The 13,910-nt window shown below is 56.1% G+C and overlaps 4 protein-coding genes across 4 annotated transcripts, besides 6 other annotated features; 1 reads left to right on the top strand and 3 right to left on the bottom strand.

The window, feature by feature from the left end:
- Positions 1 to 55: 55 nt before the first annotated feature.
- Positions 56 to 1,607, bottom strand: ACLA_022800 (uncharacterized protein; the record flags this gene model as incomplete). Its single annotated transcript, XM_001268991.1, has 3 exons — positions 56 to 121; positions 494 to 1,431; positions 1,586 to 1,607. The coding sequence occupies 3 exons, from the start codon at positions 1,605 to 1,607 to the stop codon at positions 56 to 58; spliced, it is 1,026 nt and encodes a 341-aa protein (XP_001268992.1).
- A 380-nt stretch (positions 1,608 to 1,987) lies between these two features.
- ACLA_022790 (uncharacterized protein) lies at positions 1,988 to 3,459 on the top strand (the record flags this gene model as incomplete). The annotated part of the gene is made up of 3 exons (XM_001268990.1): positions 1,988 to 2,155; positions 2,213 to 3,209; positions 3,323 to 3,459. 3 exons carry the CDS (start codon positions 1,988 to 1,990, stop codon positions 3,457 to 3,459), a joined length of 1,302 nt encoding a protein of 433 aa, XP_001268991.1.
- A 608-nt stretch (positions 3,460 to 4,067) lies between these two features.
- Positions 4,068 to 7,680, bottom strand: ACLA_022780 (putative Rho GTPase activator Rga; the record flags this gene model as incomplete). Its single annotated transcript, XM_001268989.1, has 6 exons — positions 4,068 to 4,567; positions 4,624 to 4,719; positions 4,776 to 6,836; positions 6,902 to 7,420; positions 7,488 to 7,518; positions 7,603 to 7,680. 6 exons carry the CDS (start codon positions 7,678 to 7,680, stop codon positions 4,068 to 4,070), a joined length of 3,285 nt encoding a protein of 1,094 aa, XP_001268990.1.
- A 658-nt stretch (positions 7,681 to 8,338) lies between these two features.
- Positions 8,339 to 8,437: a microsatellite.
- Positions 8,340 to 8,437: a microsatellite.
- Positions 8,416 to 8,455: a microsatellite.
- Positions 8,456 to 9,342: 887 nt separating this feature from the next.
- On the bottom strand, positions 9,343 to 13,509 carry ACLA_022770 (ABC transporter ATP-binding protein; the record flags this gene model as incomplete). Its single annotated transcript, XM_001268988.1, has 2 exons — positions 9,343 to 13,389; positions 13,459 to 13,509. The coding sequence occupies 2 exons, from the start codon at positions 13,507 to 13,509 to the stop codon at positions 9,343 to 9,345; spliced, it is 4,098 nt and encodes a 1,365-aa protein (XP_001268989.1).
- Positions 10,150 to 10,171: a microsatellite.
- Positions 13,510 to 13,852: 343 nt separating the features above from the next.
- Positions 13,853 to 13,896: a microsatellite.
- Positions 13,857 to 13,887: a microsatellite.
- Positions 13,897 to 13,910: the final 14 nt, after the last annotated feature.

Below are 13,910 nucleotides of genomic sequence, written 5' to 3'. Positions count from 1 at the left end.
GGTGGGTGAGGAGTGTAAGATAAGTTGGAGTTGAGGGTGGTTGCAACGAAGTGGTTTATCTACTGGTCTGTACCAGAGCCGAGCGGGAGCCGAGGCTCATCGTGTCCAGCAGCTCCGACGCCTACAAAGTACCCCAATATTTGTTTCACAACGACCAATAGAAGGGGAGAGTATGCATTGCTGATTGATCTAAATCTTCTGCACCCGAACTTCCTCAAATCAGACGTCCGTATTCGAAGAAAAACCGCCCGATCCGAGCCACAGGGCTTCAAACTGCCCGCAGATATCTAACTAGAAGCCCTGAAATACCAAGCCAAAAGTATCTCCATCGACATAAAGCAAAACCCATCAACTCCCGTAGCCATCCTTGATCCAGCCCATGTATTTCGGTCAAGAAGCGCCCATTGTTCCAATACTAGTAACATCTATGATCAGTAGTCCTGAAATCGCCCGTGCCTCAAAGTCCATGATGACCCAAATCCTCATTACTAACTACACTACCAACCTCCGACCAGCTGGCTGGGGTGATAATGCCATCTGTAGGCCCTCCGAGGTCACTTAATGTGCCGTCTGAGGACCGGTCCTCGGCAGACTCATAGATATGGCTGAAACTACCCGAGGTCGAGGGAGTAGCAGAACGCCCTGGTTGCTCGAAAGTCGTAGAATTCAGATCAGAAAAGTCTGAGAAAGGCGATCGCAAATCGCAGTCGGCCTCAGTCATAGAGGAATCCAAGTGGTCATAGGGGGCTTGAGAGTGCGATTCGGTGTGCCTCGACGGCAAAGAGTGCTGCTCTGTTGTAGAGGATACTGCAGATTGATCAACTTCCTCGAGGTTGTTATGAACTGAAGCAAAGATGTCGGTATCTGTAGCATCGGAAGTAGGGGTAAGATCGACAAGAGCGACAGAACGGTTGCTAGGTGATGGAATGTCAATATGCAGCTTGTCATTGTCAGATACCAGGTCCGCTGCTTTGGCCTCACTCGCGGAACTCGACACATCCGGTTGCTTGACTCCTCGTTGCACGAGTTGCGTCGGAGCGAGTTCCACGGCAGTCGAGTTCGCAAGAGCACTACCGGACGCTTCTGGGCTTCCTGATCTCAGGAGATTTCCATTCTCATCAACAAGGGCATCGAATGACCCGAATGTAGCGCTCTGTCTCCGCTTCTTACGTGCTTCAAGGACAGAAGCTCTCCGCTGGATTTCCTCGAGGGCGATCCGCCTGCGTTCTTCGGCGGCAGGTCCCACCTCCTCCGTCATGGAGATGTCCTCCCTGAGAGGAGATGCCGACTCCCTGGGGTGGATTTCATCGCCCAGGTTATGCAAGGCCAGTGCAATCTTGCGGCGAGAATTTTGGACCCATTCTCGGAATTGGGGGGATTCATAGACCGCTATGCCCGCAGCGACGAGCGCTGAAACGGTGATGATCAAACCTATCAGAAGAATCAGCTCTTGATAGTGATACACCGACCAGACTCACTAGTGACTACTGATAAGCACACCGCCCCGCAGGGTCGGGGAGCTCATCGTAGACATCTAAAGAGTGAAGAATGATAAAATAGCTGAAGAATCAAGGGGAAATCTTACCTTTCGCAACAGGTGAAGGCATCGTGATCACCGTCTAGAGATTTGGTCTTCACTTCCTCCTCGACCCTTCCTCGAGCAGGCAGAAGGATAAGTCGCGAGCTGATAACAGGTGACGCCGTCATCTCCGGCGCTTCCCTCCCGCCGCGCCACCATGTGATCGCTCAGCCCTTATCCGCCAGCCCTAACTGTCCGCATTCGGCATCCCGTGTTTTGTCCCCGCGCGTCAGAGTCAGAGACAGTCAACAACGAGCCCGAAGATCAATAGCCGGCGTACTGAAGGGCAAGGACATCAAGGCAGTCGGTCATGTCTCGTCCATCGTCTATGTTGCAGCGTCCGCTGACACTGACGGAGGAGCTGGAGAAGCTCGAGCAGCAAATCACTCTAACACTGCAAGGTAAACAATGGCTCTTTGCCTGTCTCTGGATCGAGTCAACGCTGATCATTTGCGGGCTCTGCATATAGAAATCGACCATAACTTCAGCCAAGCACACCGGATTGTCACAACGAGTATCCTTCCTCTGGTCGAACAATATGCAGAGCATTCGCGAGACGTGTGGGATGGTGCCAAGGTAGGCTTCTCAGCAAGTCGCCCAATAACCCCGACCATAGTCTAACCCGTGAGTCAGTTCTGGAAACAATTCTTTGAGGCCAGCGCCAATGTCTCCCTCTCCGGCTACGAGGAACGACCCGATGAAGACACCACCCAAGATCAGACGGCGACGGACGAATCCGCTTCAGATGTAACCCACAGCAACCTCACTGAAACCATGTCCTACGACACCCCGTCCTCCCAGCGCCTCGACCTCAACCACAGGGCCGACGACCACGACCTGGAACTCACAGCCCTCAGCCTCTCGTCGCACAGCACCCCGCGGGTAGGAACCCACGAAGCACCGCACGATGACACCACAATCACCTCCACCGCATACCCATCCCCCTACGCCTCCCTCGAGCACGACATCCATGAACCCGCACCCGAGCCCGACTCCCCCTTCAACATGGACGACTCCAACCTCCCCAGCACCCCCGGTCGAGCCCCCAGACTGCACAACTACGCCCACGACCCTACCGACACCCCCCTCTCCTCCTCGCCCTTCGTCCCGCCCGTCGCGGACGACCCCAACCCGGCCCCAGGATCCCGCCGCAACCGCCACCAGAAACACACCGACCCCGTCCTGCACCGCGTCCTCGACAAAACCTACCGCGTCCAAGCCACTCCGCTCGGCAAATCCCACGCACCCCCGCCAAACCGTTCCAAGTTCACCATCACCCCGAAACCATCCTCCTCCAAATACGCCTTCGACGACTCCCCAATCTCCAGCCCGGAGCCAGAGGCGCCCCAGCTGCACGCGGAGATCTTCTCCTCCCCGCTCAAAGCCACCACCCCAGGCACCTCGGGCCGCAGACGACGTCCAAGCACACACCACGACCTCCGCGTCACGCCGAAACCCGGCATGAGCGTGCTCACGCCCGCCAAGAACACGGCCGGCAGACGGGGCGCCGCCTGGGACAGCGACGAGGACTTCTACGGCATCGACGACGACGAGAACGAGGACCTCGGCCCGAGTCCGCCGAAGACGATGCAGTTCCATATCCCGCAGAGCAGGCTGATGAAGACACCCGGTATTGCCCTCACCCTCACCCTTTCCCTTTTCTTTTCTTTTTATCGATTTCCTTCGGGATACTGTACCTGCCTCCTGCTAACCATAACTTTCTTTTTTTTTTTTTATCTGCAGCCAAAGAAGCATCCAGACGCATCGTGGAGGATCTACTCCTCACCGCGGGCGCGAATGATACCACGGACGATTTCCTGGACGAGCAGAGCCCCAGCGTGATTCGACGGGTGGAGCGTCTGGAGGATGACACGTTCTAGATACCCATGTAGTGGCAGACGAGACAATCGAGTTAAGATGAATGAATAGTACCAATTTTCATGGGATCTCGAATGATAGCTGTGTTCACATAGCAGTCACCTATTGCGACTTACAGCATCTGAAACTCATCTAACGATCTAGAGTATCTAGGATTCTATTCAGCATACAAAGTATATAAAAGTGCAACTGCTCGAACAACAATGTCTGCTACACGGAGAGCTCAGCCTGGAGATCAAACCGGCAAGTAAATGCGCATTTGAGGTAGAACGATAGAAGCAGAAAGGGTATTCTATTGCAAGACACGTCATGTGGAATGAGTAAAGGAGGTAAATAGCTTCGAACCTGCGGGATAAGTACGGGGTGGTAGGAATAGGGCGATTAAGTACATATGCTGCAAGAACGCATCAATGGGTATCGAGCGAAGTCGCTGATCATGGGAGGAGAGTGTTCAAAGTACGGGGGGAAGAGAAGGGGGGGCACCACACCGCCGCGATATATGTACTTTGCGACAATATAGTGGAAAGCACCAAGAAGAAAAGATGAAAAAAAAAGGAGGGAGAGATAAAGATCATGAAAGAATCCGGGAGGTGAAAAAGTGCAGAACCATCTAACTCTGCATACCCATAAAGACTTCTTGACAGTTCTCGACCAAGAACTTCAAGACCTCGTTCTTCTTCTGCACGTCAGTCATCTCCCGGGCCAGACTCTCAGGTCTCATGATGGTCGGGGCAAAGACGACGGCAATGTTCTGGCTGGTCATTAAATTCTCCTTCTCGCGTTCAACCACCCGTTTCAGGTGGAATACCAGGAACTCCAGCACGTCCTGGTGAACCCGCGGCAGTTCGGCGAGGCTCTTCTGCAAAGCGGCAATGCGTGCTTCGGGCGAAGTGATTTCACCAGTATCAATGATGGTTTCGTAGACTTCATAAGTGATAAGAGGCGTGGGCAGCTTCCGGAAATATTGTTTGAGAGCCGACGTCACGGCGTGGATGTCAAGGTCGGGATCAGAAATGTCGTAATCCTGAGGAGACCGTTCAAATCCTTCCCGAATCGTCTGAATGGCCGAGCTGGCGCCTGATTTACGGTAGATTCCTTCCATGTCCATACCTGGATGGGGGAATGTTTAGCGTGAGACCCTTGGAAGGGAGCAAGACAAATCGTACCTCGTAGTTCAACTTCTTGAATGCACCGAGTGACAATGGCAGGAATAATACTCTTCTCATGCTCCATGCGCTGTTCCAAATCTGTCCCAAATAGACCTGCCGATGGGTGTTAGCGTATGCTCAAAAATTCCGACAAGACGACCGATACATACCAGTTGGGGCGGCCTCAGCCAGCGTGGGAACGCTATCGGCCTGAGGGATCCGAGTTCCCGCTTGCTTGCTCCTTTGGTTTCCAAAGAAACCGAAGCCTTGCCGACTAGGATCTTGGGTCTGGGAGCGGGGGAGTCCGGGGTTACCGTCTTGGGCGGTGTTGCTTTCACTCGACATGAAGGCGCCCTTGATACCCTTGGTGACGCCCTTGGCGACGTTCTGCCCACCTTTCTTCCAATTGAACTTGCGAGGCTGTCCTTTGCGGATGCTGACAACCTGCGGACCGGGGACCACAGTGGCCGGTTCGGCCTCCTCTGAGAGGTGAGCAGTAGAAATTGACGCGGTAAGATCACTGTTGGCGGATTTCAAGGTATCAATCGCAGACAACGACTTCTCCTTGCCGTGAGAGTAGATACCAAGGCCGTTCGCACCGCGAGTGCCCTCGGCCGAATTGGCCTTGTAGAGCTCTTGAATTTGATGCACCAACTGATTGTTCAACTCAGCCAATTGAGCATTCTTGGAGGATAATTGCTCGAATTCCTGGAAGCTCTTGTCCTTCATGCGGTTCAGGGTCGCAAGCTCCTCCGCGGCATCGTTACGGCTCTGTACTAATTCTTCGATCTGTGGCGTGAACGACTCTTTCAGCTTGTGAAGCGACTCGACAAAGTCGCGCAGCGCCTTGCTTGTAATCTTTCCAAGGTCGAGAGGGCCACTAGCACCGCGCTTCTCGGCCTCCAGGTGATCCGTCAAGACGGAAAGCTCGCGCAGGACAATCTCCTTCTGGGCGTCCAGGACCACCATCGTTGACCGCTTCTCGTTCAATTCGGTGTTCACCTGCTTGACATCGGCAGTCGCGTTGAGAACGGCCTCCATCTCGGCGATCTTCTGTTCTTTCTCCACGACCCGCTGGCGCTCTTTGCGGAGCTCGCTGCGAAGCCACGCCACTTCCTCCGCGCGCGATAGCTCGGGAGATGCGGGCCGGCTCCCCATGTGCGGAACTGGTGTTGTCCCGTTGACCGGGGATGGGGGCCACTTGAGGTCCTTTGAAAGACGAGAGCCTTTGTCACTGAAACTCCGACCATGGCGGACCGTGTGGGACACGCGGCGCAAGAAGGATTCGCTGTCCCGGGCAGCATGCGCCTCGTCTGATCCCAGGATCCGAGCCATATCTTCCTCCATCGAGAATTCACCTGCAGCGCTATACCGTAGCAACGATGGAGACCCAGGACGGTGGGTATCGGACTGCAAGGTGCTCATCGAGTTATGACGAGCATGCCCATGGGTTTCCGCGGTCGAATCGCCACGAGGCGTACGAGGCGGCTCGCCGATTTTCGGTGTGCTCTTCCTGGAAGAAGTCCTTTCCGGCAGCCGTCCGGTCCCGTCGTCACTGTGGGCGACCGATGGCGGTCGAGCTCCGACCTCCTTCCTCGGGATCTGGTGGTGGCGGCTTTCGAGCGAATCGCCCCGTTTGGGATGGGCCTGCGCGGCGTTGGGCGATGGGAACGAGCGGGTCGAATCTACTGAACCGCCCTTCTCATGCAGTTGACGAAGCTCATTCGATGGACGGGAGGGGAGTGTCACGGTGGTCTCCACGATCGTGGACCTCTTCGAGTCGAGCATTGAGCTATCCTTGAATTGAGCGTTCGATGACTTGGCGGATTCGGGGCTCGGTGTCGAAAATGAGCTGTTCTCTTTGAAATCCGACCTGGAGCTGCGGTTGGAGGTGCCTCGCGGTAAGTTGTCTGTAGAGCGCGCTGTCCCGTTCGCGATGGGTTCGTCCCCGCGCCATCGGGCAGATTCCACATCAGCCCGCTCCCGGCCCTTCTCCTGATATGCGATGTGGGGGGATGCGCTCGTTGAGGGGAGAGTTTCATGGCCGTCTCTCGAGGATTTCTGTGGTTGTCCGTGGGCAGTCGGGGGCGACTGTGCGCGCGACGACCGCCCTTCCTCTGCGGGGTCGAAGGCGACGGGTATGAGGAACTCTCCGCCATCCGCCTCCGCCTCCCGAGGTACCACCGAGTGACGATTGCTTCGATAGGTGCTGGAAGGCAGTATCAGGTTGTCTATTGATGAGAATGGGTGGTGAGAAAATGTGCATGCGGTCCTCAATGGTGATGGGTGGACTTACCTTGATCATCTGTGGTCTGACGCGAAATCGAGGGCCGTTCATTCCGTCCCGCGTCCAGCGCGGGGGCTGCCGCACGCGCATCGTCCGTATAATGATCAATGATAGATTCGTCTGTGGGATGAGGTCGTCGTTCCTCTGGCGGGAGCGAAGGCAGGGATTTGTCCAGTTTCACGTTGGGACCATGCTTTTTACTCGTCGGTGCACTCGCTTTTTTCTTCCTCCGGCGTTGCATCAGCGATTCGTGACAGTCCATGCAGAAGATTCCCTGGGAGGTGCGAGCGTAGCGCAGATTCTCAATTTTCCGTTTACAATTCCGGCAGCGAAAGCACTGGGCGCAGAAGGCCTGTTCGCCGGTCAGAATGGCCAGGTCTTCGATCTTGTCCCCGCATGAGCTGCAGCTGTAGGTACAGTTGCTGCAGATCAACGATCCATCTCCGAGCAGTAGTAGGTGGGCATCGGAGTCGAGAAGAGTGCCACAGGTACTGCAGCAGAAACATTCAATGTGCCATCGGTTCCCCGCTGTAGGACCAAGCAAGTCAGGATAAAGCTATCGCAAACACAACACGACCCCAAAGACACAACCTACCGAGTTCGAAAGCCTTGCCCTCCTCAAGAATCTATCCATCCCAGATAAAAGCACCGGTTAGCGCGGCTACCTTTAGGGGGGGGGGGGGGAGGGATAACAGCATCACATCGCATACCTCTCCGCACCCTTTGCAGGGAAATGGAACATCATCCTGCTCCATAGGAGAGTCCGGGAACATGCCTGGAGACTCCATTCCGAATCTTGCCTCCTCAGCGTCGCCGATAGGGTAGTGAATAAATAGGGGATGCCAAAAGGATCACTCAGGGCACGGCGACGATGCTAAGGGTAGTGTGGCGCGCCGAGGGCGTTATAGATAGAACGGTCGATGAACGAACAATCGAGGAGACGAAATGCGGTCGAAGATCGCGTCGAAAGGATGCGCAGCAACCCAACAGGACCAAACGAGAGGGGGGGTCAATGGTAAACAATCCAACCAGCAACAGAACGAACTATACGGAATCAGAATCCATGAACGGAGGTCGGTTGTGGCGCACGAAGAGCAATGATCTCGGGAGATGAGATGGGACTATTGAACACGCGAAAAGAGCGAGCGAAGAAGAGAAGAACGGAATTGGTTCGGTCGGTATACGTCCTGGACGGTGGAAGCGGGAGAAGTCGTCAGCTCAAACCTTCCAGTATCAACCAGCCAACAATGGGGAGCGAAAAGCGATAGGGACGACGAAACTGACTACTCCGGTCAAGGAATAGATAGGGTGTTAAGCAGTCCAGACAGACGCACGCACCCCAGACTAGTTAGATCCAGGGTGACGGGACCCTGAGTGAGATCTCTGGGCCGTGACCGACAAATTGGAGGAATCATGAAGGGAGAGATGGACCGGGGGGGAGGTACTTAGTAGTAGTACTTAGTAGTAGTAGTAGTAGTAGTAGTAGTAGTAGTAGTAGTCGTAGTAGTAGTAGTCGTAGTAGTAGTAGTCCTTAGTAGTAGTAGTCCTTAGTAGTCCTTAGTACTGAGTAGTAGAGGATGTGGGTGGAAAGAAGATACCCCGGATAAGGAGGAGGGGGGGGAAGGGGGAAGGGGGCAGGGAGGAAAACAGAGAGCACAACAGACTGGGGAGAAAGGGGGATTGTCTTTTTTTTTTTTTACTTACTACTAGAGAAGATGACAACCAGACATTCCCAAGATTGAAGATTAAGAAACGAAAAAGGAATGATTGTTCGACCGACAAGGAGTAGAACTCTCTGAAGCGATGGGTTTGGGGGAACTTTTTTTAAGAACGGCGAGAGAGAGATGTTTCAGATCGACTCGGGCGGTGTGAGCAGCAAAACAGCCTGAACTCCTGGAATTACGGGAGTAGTTAGAGGGACTCCCTCCTTCCCGTGGCGAATGAATTCAGAGAGATGATGATGGTGGTGGTGGATAGAATATAGTAAGTGATGATTACAGAGATCAAAAAGAAGAAGAGAGAAGAGGGAATTGGTTTGAAGCAGAAGAAAAGTAAGTGATGGGGATGAGGTTGGGAAAGCTGGCGGAAGGGGGCAGGGGAGGATGACCTGTATAGTTACAGAATACAACCTAACAGATACATGAGAGAGACATCCGAGAGAGAGAGATAGAAACAAGAGGATACATAGTACTCACTTGTCAGTCTGATCAATCTGCTTTCCTCCTTCCTCAGTACCCATACTGACTACGTCTACATCCCATTTCCTCGCTTCACGCTAAGGATCATCTCGTCCCGTCTCGAACAATCCTGAAACAACCGTTTCAGAGGACTACGGAGTAGAGAGAGATCTAATATTAATCTTTCATTTGGAAACTCATCTGGAACGAGGTCGATGTCCCGAATGGACTACCTACCGACCTACCAACCGATGTTATCGATCCAAATGCGCCTCACGTCTCGAGCGACTGGTGGATCACACTCGTGCGGTACGTCTCACTCCGCTGAATCAGCTCCTGGTGCGTGCCTTGTTCCACGCAGCGTCCGTCTTCAATCAGGAAGATCTGGTCCGCCCGGTGGATGGTGTTGAGCCGATGCGCGATGGCCACCACCGTCGTGCGCCCCGCCAGCGTCGCCAGCGCCTCCTGGATGCGTTTCTCCGACTCCACGTCCAGCGCGCTCGTCGACTCGTCCAGCAGGAGCAGCCGCGGTTGACGGACCAGCGCCCGCGCAATCGACAGCCGCTGCCGTTGTCCGCCGGAGAACTGCTTGCCGTCGCGGCTGCACAGCGTCTGGTACCCGTCCGGTAGCGCTACGATCACATCGTGGATCTGCGCCATGCGGCACGCCTCCTCGATCTCCGCCGGCGTGGGTTCGTGGCCCGGGCAGGCGCCCAGCCCGATGTTGAAGGCCACCGTGCCTTCGAAGAGGACGTTCTCCTGCGGCACCAGCGCGATGTCGTCGCGGAACTCCGTCCCGATCTGCCGGGTGACGTCCACCCCGTCGATGAGCACCGCGCCGGCATTGGGCCGGTAGAACCGCTCCAGCATCGCGAAGGTGGTCGATTTGCCCGATCCGCTGGGCCCCACCAACGCGCAGAATTGGCCCGGTGGGATCTCGAGACTCAACCCCCGCAGGATCAGTCGCTCCGGGCGGTTGGGGTAGGTGAAGTGGACGTCGCACAGCCGCGCGCCCATGCCGCCCCGTTCCGTGGCCCGTCGCTGCGCCGAGCGCGCATACTCCTGCGCCTCGAGATCCCGCGCCGCCGCCGCCGCCGCCGCCTTCTCCGCGAGCAGGCTGCGGGACGGCAGGATGCTCTGCGACGAGCCCGGACTCACTTCCTCTTCCGCAGAGCGGGTCGTGAGCAGCTCGACGATGTTCGACGACGCCACCCCGGCCTTGGAGATGTCGGGCGCCAGGGCAAACATCTGCCCGCACGACTGCGTGCTGAACAGTAACGCCGGCATGACGATGAAGAATTGCGTCTGGGAATAGCGGCCCTCGGCAATCTGGCGCGAGCCCCACCAGTACGCGAGCGCATACACCAGGTTGCTGATGCTAAACGCCAGTGCTAACCAAGCATTGCCGTGGAAGGTGGCCTTGAGGGTGGCCTGGTAGGGAGCCTGGAGCGCCCGGCTGTAGACTGCATACGACTGTTTCTCCAGGGAGAATGCAGACACGGCGCGGATGTTGTCGACCGCCTCGACTGTGACGGCGGTCGCTTTCGCAAAGGCCTTCTGGTGCCGTTCGGCGAGCTGCGCTTGCACGCGCAGTTTCATCACCCCCGCCGCCAGCAGCACGGGGATGGTCGGGAACAGCACGATGGTGATCTTCCATGCGATCGCGAATGAGATCACCAGGCCCGCAATCAGGTTGACGGCAGTCGCGAGCAGAAGACCAATGGTGGTGCCCGTGATCCCGCCCAGCGCGGACGCATCACCGGTGATATATGTGATCAGGGTGCCCGGCGTCCGGTCCTCGGAGCCGTGCCACTGCATCGTTTGACCCAGCAGCGACCGCAGCGATAAAACCCGGATCCGGTACAGCACTTTGTCGGCGGCCCAGCCGAAAGCACAGCCGCCGACCACATTTGCGGCCAGTTCGATCAGGGCGAGGATGAAGAACAGCAAGCCATAGAGATTGCCGTCGTGGCTGATCGCTTCGGCTGGCCTGCAGAGACTCAGGCTACCAACCGTGTGGCCGAATACGATGGCCTCCGCCGAGTAGCTGCCGCCGATGATGACGGACATGGCAAGCCCTAGCATGATCCAGTGCAGGTTGGGTCGGACCAGGGAGAACATGTATCGAGTCACGAACCACCCGGAACGCTGCCTCTTCTTCTTCTTCTTCTTTTCATCTTCACTTCCGTCCTGGGAGCCGGGCGGCGATTCCCCCACGACCGTATCCTCCGTTATGTCCGATTCATGGGCATCAGCCATTGCCTGCTTTTCATCCAGCAGATCCCGCGATTCCGGAATGGCCCGTTGCTCCATAATCATATCCTGCGGGAACGCAGCATCCTTCGCATTCAGCCGACCCAGATTCTGAAGTCGCACCATCTCCGCATACACCCCGCCCCGCGCAACCAACGCCCCATGGGATCCTTCCTCCGTGACCCGGCCAGCCTGGACAACGACAATCTTGTGCGCGCTCTTGGCCGTCGCCAGCCGATGCGCAATCGAGACCGTGGTGATGCGCTCGGACACCTTGGCCAGCGCAACCTGGATCAGCTGCTCGCTCGTCGAATCGAGCGCCGCGGTCGCCTCATCCAGAATCAGCAGGTAGGGTTCACGGACCAGTGCGCGCGCCAGGGCGATCCGTTGCTTCTGGCCGCCACTCATCTGGTTTCCCGCCGTGCCTACGTTCGTGGCGAAACCGTGCGGCAGAGCCTCGATGAACCCCAGCGCGTTTGCGCTGGCAGCCGCCTCCTTGACCAGATCGACGATTTCGGCCACGCAGCCGTCATAGCCGCTCAGCGCATCCTTCTCCGAGATGCCCTCTCGGATCCTCTGCGCAAGATCAGGCAGACTCGAGTCGAGGATGAAGGGCGCCAGTCGCTGGTGTTTCTCGGCCGCGGACGAAACCAGACCATATGCGATGTTTTCCAGGATCGTGCGGTCCAGCAGCGACGGCTCCTGTTGGACGAACCCGATGTTTCCGCGCAGATAGCGCACATTGAGATCCCGGAAGTTCTTGTCCCCGATCATGACGTTTCCCGACTTGGGGTCGTAGAACCGTTCCAGAAGCGCAACGACGGTGGACTTGCCTCCGCCGGACGGACCGACGATCGCCGTATGCTTCTTGGGCGGGATGTTGAACGTCACGCCCTGCAGCACGGGAACATCTGGTCGCGAGGGATAGGTGAAGTGAACGTCTTCGAAGCGGATATCTTCTTGCCCGAATCCGGCCGACTTGTCGCCCTCATCCGAGGTCCCATCAATCGCTGACGGCCGGTTGATTACCTGCAACAGCCGCTCCGAAGCGCCCGCTGCGGAGGCGAAGACGTGGATAAACGGCGCGACCTGGCTGAGAATGAAAGACGCGTCGATGAGCACGAAGATGACGGTGAAGACGGCGCCCACGGAGGCTCCCGAGCCCCCGTTGGCCACCGAATCCGAGATCATGTGGGCACCGGCCCAGAAGGCCAACGCATTGGCCGAGTAGGCGATGAAGTAGAGGAAGCCCAGCTGAGCAGCGTGCGTAGCGGCCTTCTTGACGGCGTCTTTCCTCGATTGCGAGAGATAGCCAGCAAAACGTTTCTCCAGCCGGTCGTTGGCATTGAAAGCGTGCACCAGCGTCAGATGCGACAGACTGGACGAAGCGATGGACGTCGCGGCGTTGACATTCTCCGCAAGGCGGCCCGCGAATTTCTTGATGTAGTGGCCTCCGCCGAGAGCCATCAGGAAGAAACAGGGCACCACCGAGACCAGCATACCCGCGATCTTCGGCACCTTGATGAAGGCGACGATGTAGGCGGCGACAAAATACGACAGGGTCGAAATGACGAGACCCACTTTCTCCGAGGTGCCGGACTGCACGACCTCAATGTCGCTGACAAGCCGGGAGACGATGTCCCCCGACGGAAGCGATTCGATGAAGTTGGCTTCCTGCCTGATGATACTCTCAAAGTAGCGGCGCCGGTAGCGGCGCGCCAGGCGCTCGCTCACCAAGCACCAGCATGTTGTGTGGATGTAGATGAAGCAGAAGTTTGCGATGGTGATGTAGATGACATACAACACTTTCGTGCGCACCGCCGATGAAAGCTCAGTCGGCGCGCTGGCCTCGGAACTACAGGTGACCGTGTTCAGCTCGTTGATCAGATCACCAAAGACAATTCCAAGTAGAGGGAAGGGGAGGCCGGCGCAGATGCCGAAGAACACGCCACCGACTATGAGCAGGACGTCGGTGATCGTGTAATCCAGCGAGAAGAGGAGCCGAATGTAGGCGAAACATCTTCCAAGATCCTCCTTGGTCGGGATGTACCGTTTCACCTTTTGCATCTTGTCACACGGAAGATCAATCAGTCAGCTTAGTTCCTGATCTGAATATCTGAGAAGGGTTGCACATACCGCTGACGATGCATCCTTCTGGCCATCCTTGCCCGAAACTGCCTGTGTCATGGTTGCCGCTGAAGCAGTTGCCTCCGGGGTGATTGAAAGAGTATCGCAGTGGCACAATTAGGATCGTCTGTTAGATCCGTGGGAATCGAAGCTCTATGCTCGAAGGAGGCCGCAGCAGCAGTAGCTCATAGACTGTGTGCAATATGTACAATCCAACAATTTTCTACCCGCTCTATAAGTCCTGCATCGCAGACAAGAATAATGAAGATGTCATCGGTATAGCAGCAAGAACGCTGAAAGATCAGATAAGCATCTCACATAGCATCTTCAACCGGGTACTAGATAGAGGTATACAATCTTGGGACTGGATGGCTGGGCCAAAACACAACAAAGAATAAATGAAAAAAAGAAGAAGAAGAAGAAGAAGAAGAAAAAGAAAACAAAGAAAAGCACCAACGAAG

This window comes from Aspergillus clavatus, genomic scaffold (genome assembly GCF_000002715.2).
Source record: "Aspergillus clavatus NRRL 1 1099423829805 genomic scaffold, whole genome shotgun sequence".
NCBI lineage: Eukaryota > Fungi > Ascomycota > Eurotiomycetes > Eurotiales > Aspergillaceae > Aspergillus > Aspergillus clavatus.
This window is presented reverse-complemented; position numbering and strand designations above follow the sequence as displayed.